Source organism: Musa acuminata, chromosome BXJ3-8 (assembly GCF_036884655.1).
Source record: "Musa acuminata AAA Group cultivar baxijiao chromosome BXJ3-8, Cavendish_Baxijiao_AAA, whole genome shotgun sequence".
Lineage (NCBI taxonomy): Eukaryota > Viridiplantae > Streptophyta > Magnoliopsida > Zingiberales > Musaceae > Musa > Musa acuminata.
In genome coordinates this window covers 41,026,708-41,040,829 of record NC_088356.1, presented here as the reverse complement: position 1 = coordinate 41,040,829, position 14,122 = coordinate 41,026,708, and the positions used below count along the sequence as shown (strand labels likewise).

At 38.0% G+C, this 14,122-nt stretch overlaps 2 protein-coding genes across 5 annotated transcripts; both read left to right on the top strand.

The window, feature by feature from the left end:
- LOC135584536 (casein kinase 1-like protein HD16) lies at window positions 1-9,737 on the top strand. 2 transcript variants are annotated; one of them, XM_065164421.1, is made up of 17 exons: window positions 1-272; window positions 1,181-1,665; window positions 2,524-2,649; window positions 2,734-2,807; window positions 2,897-2,966; window positions 3,049-3,104; window positions 3,183-3,254; window positions 3,363-3,457; window positions 3,617-3,683; window positions 3,750-3,879; window positions 3,951-4,169; window positions 4,277-4,407; window positions 5,850-6,024; window positions 6,134-6,224; window positions 8,093-8,250; window positions 8,615-8,803; window positions 9,422-9,737. In XM_065164421.1, the coding sequence occupies exons 2-17, from the start codon at window positions 1,234-1,236 to the stop codon at window positions 9,479-9,481; spliced, it is 2,145 nt and encodes a 714-aa protein (XP_065020493.1). In that variant the 5' UTR covers window positions 1-272; window positions 1,181-1,233; the 3' UTR covers window positions 9,482-9,737. The 2 variants fall into 2 exon arrangements, with proteins under 2 accessions (XP_065020493.1, XP_065020494.1); XM_065164422.1 differs by lacking the exon at window positions 1-272 and adding an exon at window positions 319-527.
- Window positions 9,738-10,250: 513 nt separating this feature from the next.
- LOC135584542 (single-stranded DNA-binding protein, mitochondrial-like) lies at window positions 10,251-13,226 on the top strand. 3 transcript variants are annotated; one of them, XM_065165570.1, is made up of 7 exons: window positions 10,251-10,419; window positions 10,765-10,842; window positions 11,075-11,235; window positions 11,336-11,544; window positions 11,705-11,805; window positions 12,460-12,519; window positions 12,997-13,226. In XM_065165570.1, exons 2-7 carry the CDS (start codon window positions 10,767-10,769, stop codon window positions 13,011-13,013), a joined length of 624 nt encoding a protein of 207 aa, XP_065021642.1. In that variant the 5' UTR covers window positions 10,251-10,419; window positions 10,765-10,766; the 3' UTR covers window positions 13,014-13,226. The 3 variants fall into 3 exon arrangements, with proteins under 3 accessions (XP_065021642.1, XP_065021641.1, XP_065021640.1); XM_065165569.1 differs by having other exon boundaries at window positions 10,749-10,842; XM_065165568.1 differs by having other exon boundaries at window positions 10,252-10,419; window positions 10,760-10,842.
- Window positions 13,227-14,122: the final 896 nt, after the last annotated feature.

Sequence of the window (14,122 nt, the reverse complement as noted above, 5' to 3'; positions counted from 1 at the left end):
TAAGATTTCGGACAGCGCAAAGAAAGGGAGAGAGAGACAGAGGAAGTCCGCCGTAGCGCACACAGCCCGTCCTCCTCCTCCTCCTCTTCCCCCCATCCCCATCCTCTCTTCCCCTCTTTGGCGTTGCTCCGACAATCCGATCTTTCCTCCCCCTTCCCGATTCCCGAGGAAACCCTAACCGCTTATCAACCGCCGCCACCGCCACCGCCACCGCGCCGTCGCCGTCGTTGGAGATCCCAGCTCGATCGGGCACGAGGGACTAGGGTTCGATCGTAAGGACGTCGATCTTTCTGGTTCCGGTCCCCGATCGTGTTTCCGTCGCCGCATTTCGGGTCGATCTTCGGGTTTCTTTGAAAATCTTTTGAATTTTTCTGATGCGTTTTTGTCATCCGATGGTGGTCTCCGATCGTGGTCTTGGGCTGGGTGATCGGGCGTGCGTCGGTTGGAGTTGGTCTGCTTCAGAAAGATTCCGTTTTGCTCTTGTTTTTATCGGATGTGTCGACGGTTGATGGTTGATTGAAGATAAGGTGGACAACCGATCGTTTTCCTTTTATCTCGTTGTTCTTTTGATTCATCTATTCATGCCTGATATAGGAGCAAGATCGGATTTTTTATTGGGTATTGGGAAGGGAAGATATCGATAACCGATTTAAACATGGATAGATGGCCTGATTACTTTTGATGGATGATGTTTTAGGGAAAAGGTAGATTTTTTCGCTTCAAAATACTCGCATCGGACAATAGATATACCTCTGCGGTTTGGCTGCGTTCGATTCCTTTCAAAAGGCTATGGTGCTGGAAAATTAGGCCTCCTTTATAGTTATTGCTGAGAAAATCTTCAATATGATTCTGATATATATTCTGATGATTTGTTCATCAAGAAGACGATTCACTGTGATCATCCTATTGCAGCCAAGAGACAAATTTGTTCTTATTACCACTTGTGCATCATGTTTCTCCGGTCGACATGGTGTTATCTGATTCTAGAGAGCTGGGTTATTGGCCTATACTCAGAATTGTGGTTTTTACTTATTTCCCTTTGCTGGAGATTGCTTGCTGTATTTTCTTTGACTTGCATTTCTGACCTGAATTGGATCGTTTTCATTCTTGTTAGTTCAAGTTTCTTGTGCAATCTAACATGTTCCTTTTCTTTCCATGCCATTGCCCTTCGGATGAGAAGACCGAAGAGGAATTCCTGGAACTTAATGTGGGCGTGACGTGCATGGGGAGAGGATGCCAGAGTTGCGCAGTGGAGCACGGCAAGGTCGTCTGAGATCAAAGAAACTCGAAGATATTCCAGTGCCACCTCAACCCTTTGGTCAAGCAGAAAATCCCATATTGCCTGCACCAAACAGAAGGCGTGGTGGTGCAGGGAGAGGGAGAGGCTCAAAGGCCGCAGCAGTAGCTAAAGGTCCTTCAGTAGCACCAGCTAGGCCGACATTTGGTGGTAGAGGAAGAGGCATTGCTCTGATTGACTTGGACCCCGATCAACCTTGCGAGATACTTCCCAGAGCTGCTGCAGGTGGAGCTGTTGCTGGTGGTGCCCAAGACTTCATTCTGAACCAAGCAGCTGAGGGAGTTGCTGTCAAGGCAATGGATGGTGCAAGTGCTGAAAAGGTTTTGGGAGCTGAGGATGAATCTACTACAGCTCCTGTCCCTGAGCGGGTATCAAGACTTGCCCCCCAGTAAATGATTATTTAAAATTTTTTAATTTACCCACGTGTATTTCTGCATATCATGTATTCATGGAAATAGGATGTTATAAAATAGTTTATTGTGTTTATTCATATTTAAATGGAAAATCACCAGTTTCTGAATCAAGTTGATTTACTTGCTGAATTTTGAACTTAGACTTTGCTCTTTAAAATTATGGTCAACACTAGTATTAGGAAGTTAAGATTATATAAAGAAGATTATATGAAGCTATCTTGGTTAGGAAGATCTCCTGTATAACCTTGATTAAGTACCTTTTGAATTTGTTTGTTAGTCTTCACTATATTAGTGAAAAATGCCATGAGAATGGAATTCTCCTTTAGATATACCTGTTGTGTGAATCAATGCTGTCTACTTGGTATGATATGATGATATCTAGGTACTGCATTTTAGTAGTTAAAATTGACACATCATTATTATTCTTGATTAAGTTGTCCATTTAGTAAAAGTATGAGGCCATACTCTGAGTCAACAATTATGTCATTGTCAGAACTTTAGGATGAATTTTGACATTATTCATTGTGTAACTTGCCAATATTTTATTTTTGGAATTAGGTAGACCTGCTCTATAGATATGAATGCATTATGTTAATTTTGAGGTTAGTAATCATTGTTTAGATTTTTTATGTCTTTGCTACTATATTGGAATATAACTCCAATACACTGGCTTAGATGGAATTTTATCATCCTTACACAAACATCTATCTTCTTTTCTGGCTGCTCTTTTCATGTAATATACTCTAATCTTTCTGGTTAGTGCTCCATGCTCAATATTGTCATGTCTGGGCTTATTTTGCATCTCTTGTACAGGTTCAAGTAGGTAACTCGCCTGTATATAAGATAGAGAGGAAATTGGGAAAAGGTGGTTTTGGTCAGGTCTATGTTGGCCGAAGACTATCGGGTGGAAGCGAGCGAACAGGTCCAGATGCTTTTGAGGTGAATTCGATAACTTTCTTAATTTTTCATGCTTGGAATAAGATTAACAGGTACATAATGGGTATTAATGCTTGCTTATTTTAGGTGGCTCTTAAATTTGAACATCGAAATAGCAAGGGTTGCAACTATGGCCCACCATATGAGTGGCAAGTTTACAAGTAAGCAACTTTTTTTCTATGAAATGCATGTACGAAACATATCTTGGCATTGCTAGTCATTAATCTAATCTTTTGGTTCTGGTCACAAGCACTCTTAATGGATGTTATGGAATTCCATGGGTTCACTACAAGGGCCGTCAGGGAGATTACTACATTCTGGTGAGTGAGATAATTTTCATGTACATTTAGCTGAATTGCCCCCAAGCTTATGATAACCACTTAGAAAAATGAAAACTTTTAGGTTATGGATATGCTTGGTCCTAGTCTTTGGGATGTGTGGAATTCTGTTGGCCAAACGTAAGAAACATGCTATTCTTCTATCATTTACTCTGTAATATTTTTTCTTTGCCATTCTGTGACTAGTGTGTCTATCAGGATGCCTCCAAATATGGCTGCATGTATTGCTGTAGAGGCTGTATCGATTCTCGAGAAGCTTCATGCGAAAGGGTATTTTAGTTGATGCATTTCTGGTTATCTCTTATGGGATTATGTTCTGATTTCCATTTACTTTGGCTGATCAACTTTGTGTTAAAATTTACATGCTTTCATGGTTAGGTTTGTGCATGGTGATGTTAAGCCAGAAAACTTTTTACTGGGACAGCCTGGAACTGCTGATGAGAAGAAACTTTTCCTTATTGATCTTGGTTTGGGTATGCTTCTACTGACCATTTGTCTTTTGCCCAGTTATGTTGGAGGCTTACTTTTTAGGAGGGGGTATCTTCTTCTAGGCAGCTCAATTGCTTGCCTATTATATTGCTGTTATGGATAGATACATTTGATGGATTCATTAATGAGTCTTTTTGGTGCAGCCTCTAAATGGAAAGAAGCGTCATCTGGCCAACATGTTGAATATGATCAAAGACCAGATATATTTAGGTGTGTACACATGTAGATCTATATCTAGCTATGGTATCCATTGTATTAAGCAATCTTCTTTTTCAGGGGAACAATTAGATATGCAAGTGTACATGCTCATCTAGGTCGCACTGGTAGTCGGAGGGATGATCTGGAATCATTAGCCTACACTTTGATATTCCTCATTAGAGGAAGGTTACCCTGGCAAGGTTATCAGGTATTTTATTATTTTCACATACTCATAAAATGATTTCTGTTATTTTATTAACAGTGTTGACTTTAATGCAGGGAGATAACAAGAGTTTTCTTGTTTGTAAGAAGAAAATGGCTACTTCCCCTGATATATTATGCTGTTACTGTCCTCCTCCATTCAAACAATTTCTCGAGATTGTGACAAATATGAAATTTGATGAAGAACCAAATTATTCCAAGCTTATTTCTCTTTTTGACAGTTTGATTGAACCATGCACTTCTCTGAGACCTATCAGGATTGATGGGGCTCTAAAGGTTGCTAGAGTTATCCATATTAGAGTTTTCCACATTACATGAACTGTTATCTTTTGATATGATTCCTTTTTTGAGTCTATGACTTTATTAATCGTTAAGGTATCTAGGTGGGGCAGAAACGTGGTAGATTGCTTGTAAACCTTGAAGAGGACGAGCAGCCCAAGAAGAAAGTTCGATTGGGAAGCCCAGCAACTCAGTGGATTTCAGTTTATAATGCTAGGAGACCCATGAAACAGAGGTATGAAAAACAATTTCAAGTAGTTTTGTTCTTATACTATTCCTTATACCCTGTTATCAGTTCATGGTGTGCCTTTAAATGTTATTTCTTTAGTTGGATGATGCTTTTGTAGGTGGAATTGTTTCCCAATGCACTTTCTTCAGAACAAAAACAAACAAGTGCTGATATTCCAACAAAGTTCACTTTCTATAATGAGTTAAAGCAATAACCAATTTTTCATATTTAATGCACTCATGATCTATTCTCTTCATGCTCAAGGGTGAGCAGTAACAAGAGTTATGAACCAACAAAAAGCAACAAGAGTTATGAACCAACAAAAAGCAATGTCCAATTATTTCTGTTCCTGCACTATCATTTTAAGTTCTACTTTGCTACTAACTCTTAGAGTTGGTAGTCTCCTAATTAATTTGACTATGACTTGGTAATATTTCAGAATGGATAGAAATGGCCTATCTCTTGTTCCTGCATCAGCATTTGAAGTTTTTACTTTTACTACAAATCCAGAGTATCAATCCTCTGAATTGGTAACGCCTCAGATAAAAGACCAATTCCCTTGAACATGTCAATGGACACATGAGAACTTTGAGTTTTAAGTAGAGTATCATATGTTTTTTGCATTTCAGCAAGTTGTTGAAGCCATGCTTTAGAATCCAACCTGGGCAATGGCCCCTTGGACTTAGTCTCAGGTTACAATTCATCCTGTGGTTGGTATGGGAATATTAAAATAAAGGGAGACGGTGTTGTGTTTGAAATAGAGTGGGAGTGAGAAGGTGAGAAAGAGATGGATAGAAGTGTATGTTGCACACGCAGGATTGATGACTCTCATTTCTGTCTGATGCTGTAATATGGCTTTATTAAGATTTGTGTAGGATTCCAGATATTACTGAAAAACTGGGTGCCTGCAAACTGACCAGTTGAAGCAGTTGATCTGCCATTTTTGAAGGAAATTTTAAGGTCTAAGGTTCACCGAATGATAAAAGCTGATGGATGAGCGGGACAACTGTGTCCCAACCAGTTAGAAAAACACTGGTCTCAAGCATGTCAAACACTCTGTTACTTATTATGTTTATTAATTGTTATCTGTTACACACACAGTTTCTATATCTTGGTGCAAGGAAAATTAATCTCACTGAGAAATAAACCCATCCCACCACGTGACAATAGGATTGGGCATGAGCCTTATGATCCTTACCTGGCATACTGCTGTATCAACAGCAGAAAACTACAATTAAGTTACTTCTATTGGACTAGCACAGCAGAAAACTAGATTTAACTAGATCAGTGGAAGCCTGGTTTCTCTACGCTGGATGTTGGACCTGTTGTACCTTATCCAACCATCCGTTACAGGGAACTACCACTACACATGTTTCTATATCTTGTACATCCAAATTAACGGTATAATTATGCATTTCAGTCAGCAATTTTTATGGGCCTTTTCTCAGATATCACTACAATGTAGCGGATATAAGACTTCAACAACATATAGAAAAGGGAATGGAAGATGGTTTATATATCAGTTGTGTGGCATCTTCAGCAAATCTCTGGGCCCTGATTATGGATGCAGGAACAGGATTCTGTTCCCAGGTTTATGAATTATCACCAATCTTCTTGCATAAGGTATTTAATATGCAAATATGCAACTACTTATTTTGTCTGAGTTGTTAATTCCTAGGTTTGATCACTGGCAGCTCTATTCTGTCTGTATTCTGTTATGTCCTTTTCATAGGATTGGATTATGGAGCAGTGGGAGAAAAATTACTACATTAGCGCAATAGCTGGTACAACAAATGGGAGTTCATTAGTTGTAATGTCTAAAGGTTTGTGAACAATGTTATCATGCAAAAGCATAATTTAGATTACAAATTTATTATTATCCTACAAACGCCTACTCTGAATGCATCTTTATTTTTTGCAAAAATATTTTTAGTTTTCCTTTTCAAGACTGATGCTTAATGAAATTATCTTCATTGCAGTTTATTCTAGTTGTGATAATCCCAATGAATATTTGTCATAGAGTAGCAATTTTGTCTATATTGTGATTTGCTTTTATTAATCCGGTTCAACCAATTTGACATGGTTGACTAGAAAATTAAAATGAATAATCTGTTATTTATTTTGCCCTTCTGCTTGAAGGATTTTCAGTGGAATGTGATTTGTTGGATGAGCCATGGGTCTTTTTTTTGTGATGCTTTATCTGCCATATCACTTTCTTTCAATGTTGTAAACTTTTAGGCCTGCATGCTTGCTTAATCATGTTAGATTCTCAACTAGTCTTAGATCAAATTGCTTCTTGCTGTCTTGGGAGGCAATCTTTCAAATTTGTCAGCTACATGGTTCGACTGATTTTTAAGAACACTTCTTAAGTAATTGAAGTAATTTTACACAAGTAGGGATAGCAAATTAAAGTTTTTTATGTGGCTCCACATTCTAAAAAAGAAATGGGAAAGCACATTGGAGAGAGAAACTAACTTATGGTTTCTCTTTGGATAGTAAATTGTTTTCCTTTGTGTGACATATATTTTTGGCTGGAATATGTCCATCAGGGAGAGGTTGCTGTGGAGTCTATGCATATCACAAGGAATTTGGCACAATATGAACCGTGTATGCATATTGATATAACCCTTCAAATTCACTATCTGATTTGGTCAACGCCACCCATAGATTGAGCTGATCCTAAATTCTATGACAGATCCCACTCTAGTGAACCTTGCTTCTGTGATCCAAATCACTTTGGGCTTTATCAATTTATCCTCTATTGGTACTCTTGTATTTTAAAGAATGCAAATATTTCTTTCTGTTTTCATTTGTATACAGCAGAAACTTTGTGTATGTTGTATTCTGGCTGCCCAACACTGTAACTCTTACATTATAACTCGACTTTTGCAGTTGTCATGTACAAGATTTATCATCTTGGGGGCACTTTTTATTTGTTCAAATGCATTCCTCCACTTATTTATACTGCTGCAGTCTATGAGCTATACATGTTTAATATCTAGATTTAAATTATAAAAAGCTTTTGCCTGTCTTGTAAGGATCCTCATCTTGCAAACTTTGCTTATTGGTTGGTGCCTCTCAGTTTTCATGGACACAGTTTGCAGAACAGTGCTTAATGAAGTAAAAACTTTGAACCTTTTGGTTTGCTATTTTGGTTCTTTTTCTAATGTTGGAATGGTTCAATAGGTGAGCCCATCTGGCTTGTACTAATCAGTTAACCTATATTAGATTTTACCTTAGGCTTTAGAGTGCCAATCATTCCTTGAAATCACTCGAAACAGTACATTTAATTTGACACTGCATCAAACAAAGACTTCTAATGCAAGGGAGTATAGGTTGGGTTCCACGGAGGCAGGGGATAAGAGTCATGTACCTTTTATTATTTATGAAAATTGATCGATACTAATCGTATTTGAATTTAAGTGTCGGTAAAGAGCTATAGTGCCAGCTCTGTGAAATGATTGGCAGATGAAAGTTTTTTGAGAAATGGGCATACATTAGGCAGTTATAAATAAAACTTGGATCTAGCTTGTGAACTTGGTTGATCTTTCATCTATATAACAGTTCTCTTTACCTCATTTTTCCACTCATTATGTCTAAGTTGTATTTCTTGGTTAATCAGCTAGAAGGGTGATTCTGTTTGTTTAGAACCTTTTGCATGGCAATGAACTGTTGTCTGATATAATTGCAGGAACTCCTTATACGCAACAATCCTATAAAGTTAGCGAATCATTTCCTTTTAAGTGGATCAATAAAAAGTGGAAAGAAGGGTTTCATGTTACATCCATGACCACTGCTGGCGGCCGCTGGGGGGTAGTCATGTCAAGGAACTCTGGCTATTCTGATCAGGTAAATCCATTCTTGTTTTTCCTTCTGTTGACAGGAGACTCCGTGCGAATGAACTTGATCTTTTCATAAAGTTCAAACCTTCTATTAGCAAATTATATATTTCATTCTTGGTCTATATTTTCATAAAAATATTGAATTAATCAGTAGAATATCCTGATTAATCTGACATTGGAAGTGTATTATATTATGGTGGTATATAAAGTTGGATAGAGTTACTACTCATAACTTAAAACTCACCTGATTTAGTATTTCCAAATTACAAAGCCAGTGGGCCTATGAAGTTGGATTGTAACAATAATGTAACTGAATGAATAAACTGATATCTGATTATGTAAATTATTGTGATTTTTTTTTTCGAATGTAGGTTGTAGAGTTAGATTTTCTTTATCCAAGTGAAGGGATCCACCGAAGATGGGAGAGTGGTTACAGAATAACTTCGACTGCAGCTACTCCTGATCAAGCTGCTTTTATTTTGAGCATACCAAAAAGAAAATTGATGGATGAGACACAGGAAACTCTTCGAACTTCTGCATTCCCTAGCAACCATGTAAAGGTAATCTTATCATGATTAACTTGCTACCTAGAATTTTAGATCTTACTCTGGTCATAGGAACCCTGTTTGCTTTCCAGATAATCTAGTCTTGATCAGTGTATGATCATAGAACACTTGGTTGTGTTTTGCTTTTTGTCTATATTGTGCTGAATGATACTTTCTTCCTGCTAAAATGGTTGAGTCTAGGGCTTGCACTTTTCTGCTAAGAAAGTACCTTTTCATCTATGCTCTTTGTCTCATGAATTCATCGTGCTATGCATTCTTTTCTAGGTCACCGTATGCCTACTTTGCTTGGTACTGCAATCTATATAACTTTATAGTGAGCCATTATTTGTTTATTTCATTCAATATTAGTCATCGATGTCAAAGATGGCTTGCAATCATCATGGAGCTGGGTCCCCGTTAGAGTTGTCACTGAATTAAATCTCCTTCATAGGTCACCTCTCAAACTGGTACAAGCCCATAAAAGTACAGTGAACTACATTTTTATGACCCAAAAGTAAAAAAATTTGAGTGTGGGTATTATGGTAAGGTATATAGCTTCAGTACTGTGGATAAGTTTGGGTATCAAAAAGCAAACATTCTGAGCCAACCTAATCAAGTTAAGCCTTTTTACAGGAAAAATGGGCAAAGAATCTTTACATCGCCTCGATCTGCTATGGTCGGACAGTGTGCTGATACTTGCACTGACTACATATCTGGGAGGGAGCCAAATCGTCCAAGACATTCAAATCGTGGATATGCATCATATAATGAAGTCTGGTTGCAGTTTTCCTTCCCATGAGTTGTACGCCCGATGAAACAGGGCCTTATCTGGGTAAATCCAGACCCTGTAAGATATTGTGTACTGATCACAAGATCCATATACCCTACACGTTTTGCTGCACTATCTTTTTTTGGCAATTCATAGCAAAGATCTGGCTCAGTGTTTGTACTTCTTTTTCTCATGCACATGAGAAGTTGTAGCAGAAGAAGAGAAGCTATTTTGTTCTCAGCTTTCAAGAAAAAGATGGCGTGAGAAAATGCTTGATAAGTAGGGACATGTCAAAGTTATTTTGGACATGAATCAGAACAAAATAAAAGAAACGGAAGCTGTATGAAGTGATTTGTTATATGGCCAACGGAGACGCAGCATAAAAAAATGATTGCTTCTTTTCGCTGCATAAGATTTGATCATTTTAATCAGATATATCCAAATTGGATATGAACTCCATTAATCATTTTGATATTTCCAATCGGTTATCTATTTTTTTATCTGTATTTTCGAAGCCACATATCCAAATTCAACTTAATTGAATCAAATAAATCCAAATATTCAAAAAATCGGATACATAAATATGCTATTCATGCATTTCACTTTCTTCGATGAACCTAATTAACTCACCTAAATAACCTTATATCCAATATATATACGCACCCATTGCGGGCAACCTTGTCCTCGTCCCGAAATTTCGGCTAATCTGCGCCGTCCAATTCAAAATAGACGGCTCCTGCGCACTTTTCGCTTGCCCCTATCGACACTGCTTCGCCATAAAGCCGCCGCGCCTCCCCCTACTTCGTTGACCTCTTTCGATTCCAACCTCGATTCCCTCGACGTGAAAAGGAGAAGCTTGCAGGTAACTACCACTACTCCTACTACTAGTTTATAAAGATAAGTCGTTCGGGATTTCTTTCTTCTTGCCTTCTACATGTATGACAAAATGCCTTTAGTTCGGAATTCATTTCCAGTGTGATTTCAGAGTTGGTGCTTATCAATTGTTTGATGGAATGACTGAGAGAAGCTTGGTCATAATACTTGTCCTTTACTTGTTCAAGTAACAACTGGTGTCTTCTCGATTCAGAATTCTTTACTATATTCACACTAATGCGAGAAACGAAAAGATACAAGTAGGAAATGGTGCTGCATGCCTTTCTGCGATAAGGGATATTGTCACGTTCTGTTTAGTTTCTCTGCAGCTCAGATATGAAGGTGGGCTTATTGAGATGGGGAGTCCTTAAGCATCTGAAGGAAGGTTTAGGGCAACCGAGGTTTCCACTAGGTAATCTGATTCTAGTAAAAGTATGTTTTGCAATTTTCATTTCTGTGTTTCAATGCCTATCGATGAAAGTTACTATTCGTTGCAATTTTGTTCCCTAGCTTACGAAACTTAGTAGCGATTATGCTCTAGTTGGAAGTGCATTGTTCAAGCACCTGAAGAAGAAATTATAACAAGAATCCTCACATACATATTTTGTGTTTGGGAAGCAGTCTTGAACTTTTTATACTTACAGGCCTCTATAGAGGTTCCCAGGCATGTTTTTCAACCATATCATCTGATGAGAATGAGGAGAAGATTGGAATTGAGGATGATGAATTTATCGAAGACAAGAAAGAGTTGGAACCACAAGGTGTAGACCCCATGAGGGGCTGGGGCTTCAGAGGTGTGCATAAGGTATCATTGGCAACTTTAGAATTTTGCTACATTTTTATCACATGTAAAATGCGATTTTTTTAATTTTAATTCTTCTTAACATCTATGTTTCTCCATATAGGCAATTATTTGTGGAAAAATTGGTCAAGCTCCTGTACAAAAGATACTAAGGAATGGCAAGACAGTGACCATATTTACGGTTGGAACAGGTGGTATGTTTGACCAAAGAATCACTGGTGCTGAGCATTTGCCAAGACCAGCTCAGTGGCACCGAATTGCTGTTCATAATGACCAGCTTGGGGCATATGCTGTTCAACAGTTGGTGAAGAAGTATGCAATTTTTTCACACTAAGCAAATCAATTTTTCTGTGATTCTATTTTCTTGTGGAAGTTCTTAAACATGAACATGATTTCATGCTTCCCAATCAGTATTATAGTTGTTAACCTTTGGTATTCATGAGTTGTATCTATATTTGCTACTTTGTTTCAGCTCTGCTGTTTTTGTTGAGGGTGATATTGAGACCAGAGTCTACAATGACAACATCACTGGCCAAGTGAAAAATATACCTGAAATCTGTGTGCGCCGTGATGGTACGTTAATCATCCTTTTATGTACTGTTGTTTAATTTGCTTGTTCCATTGATGCACCTATTTCATTTTTCTTTTAACTTGAGTCTGTCAGAAAGTGAACTTAATAAACAATTGTTTGAGCTTGGATTATTTCATAAAAATAAATTGGACTCAGCAGGGATTTCTCTGAGATAGAATATCAGATGAATTTCAAAATTCACATGCGGTCATAATCCATCTGGTTATGTAGTATCTTGTATGCTGTAATATCAGTATCATTTTATATGACAAATATAATAAGTTTAGATTTTCAGGTCATGATAATGATATCAGTATGATTTCTGATGGAATAACATAGATTTTATTTATGTCAAGGTAAGGTTGCTTTCTGTAACTTATATGACCAATGTTCAAGTCATGGTAACAACTTGTCCCTTGCGGAGGTAATGTTCTGTCCATTGACCCTCCCCAAAAGTCCAAAACTTATGCTTTTTGGGATCCTCATGCACTAGGCTGCCTTTTTTGAGGGATTGTATTTTTTTCCTTGAATTGTGAGTTTGAGGATAATTCGTACAGTTCTCTAAATGTTAGTTTTTCATATATTCTTGTGCTGATCAATATGTTTCACGGTGGTTCATCTTAATAACCAATATCAGTCATGCATTTTGGTTGCAGGAAAGGTTTGCTTGATTAAGTCGGGGGATAGCACTGCTAGAATATCTTTGGAAGGACTGCGTAAGTATTTCTGTGCCTTGTTTTTGATTGGAATAGTCTGCCTTTGGCCTCTTTCTAAATTTACATTTCATGACATAGTAGCTAATTTTAGTAGCTAAGTAAAACATGTAATGGCTGAGTACATTATGTGGATATATCTGTGTGAACACATCTGATTATATTGTTAATATTTGTCATTTTCCTTACAAAACAATGCCTCAGATGTTCTCAAGATTTTGAGGGCTGACAAGGCCACTACTACTTTAATGAAAATGTCTCATTCAGTCTCAATGTAGAATGCATTAACTAGAAATTTTAGGAAGACTAGGCACGAAGAGAAGTATTGGTTTTCAAGTAAAGCATCCTCACAATTTAGAAGTCGATCTAAAAATGTGCTTAATGATCATCGTAACTAGAGAGAGGTTCTTAAATCAATGTTCTTTTCCTACCACCAACTAAATATTCACTAATTGTTGCCAATTTCATCTTTGGTTGCAGGGGATGGATTGTTTTGAGCGTGTTACTTGAGATGCGTTTTACCTGCTCGTACCTTCAGACCAAGTGTGTTGCAGTCATACACTTGTAGTGATCGCCAAACTTTGCAAGTTCTAACTTTGTTATTTTCTTTATTGCTAAGAAGGATTGTCCAAGGTGTGTTCTTGAGCTTGTCTATTCACTAAAATGATGTAGAACTTTTTAGTGTGGTTTTGATATCTTTGATTTTAGAAGTCTTCTTCAAGCAGCCTTTTCTCAATTATTTATTTTACACCTTGAAGTTTATGTTGGTAATAAGAGTCTTCCATTTGATTACGAAGAAAAAGAGGTTTTATTTTGGCTCAATGTGTAGTAAATCTTAAAACATTGTGAGAACGACAAAATCCTTTTTCAATATTTTCTCTTTTTCTTCTATCTAAACTCGATCACTTTTACTTCACGTCAGGAGATCGAGAGCATCGCTTCGGGGATATATATATGTATAAATATATAAATATATATATATATATATATATATATATATATATTTATATATATATAAAAGCAGAATCCACAAGAAACAGAAACAGTCGGCGATGATGCTGCGGACTCCGCCGGCAGCCGGCCTCCTCCTCAGCATCTGCCTCATGCCATCAGCCACCCTGATCGCAGGGCTCGTCTTCATCTTGCTGCAGAAGGACATGTGAACCTGATTGCCCTCCTCCACCACGCCATTACTGCTTACCTCCTCCTCACCGCTTCGCAGCAGAGCCCGCGCAGAGCCATTCGCCGTCAAAGCTCGCCTTCACGCTGCTTATGTAGTCCTCGGAGCAGTCCTCTCGTAGCCCACAGCACGCTCACTTCACTGATTCGAACCTCCATTCCTTCTATTGCTATCCTCTGCCCCAGTGACGTGTGAGGTGGTGCTGTGAGTGGTGGGCTTGGAAGGGAAGGACGAGCTTTTATGGATGGAGGAACAGTGTGCTCCTCCATGTTCTGCGGTGGGACATGAGACATGGTTTGGTTGGCCTTTTCCTTGCATCAAATTGAAATAGGGGATGAGTTTTCTTTGCAATTTTTTGATCTTGAAGGTGCTGTTTTGCTTAGGTGGTAAAATTTTTGACAATTTATCGTAAGACCGTGTACTCAG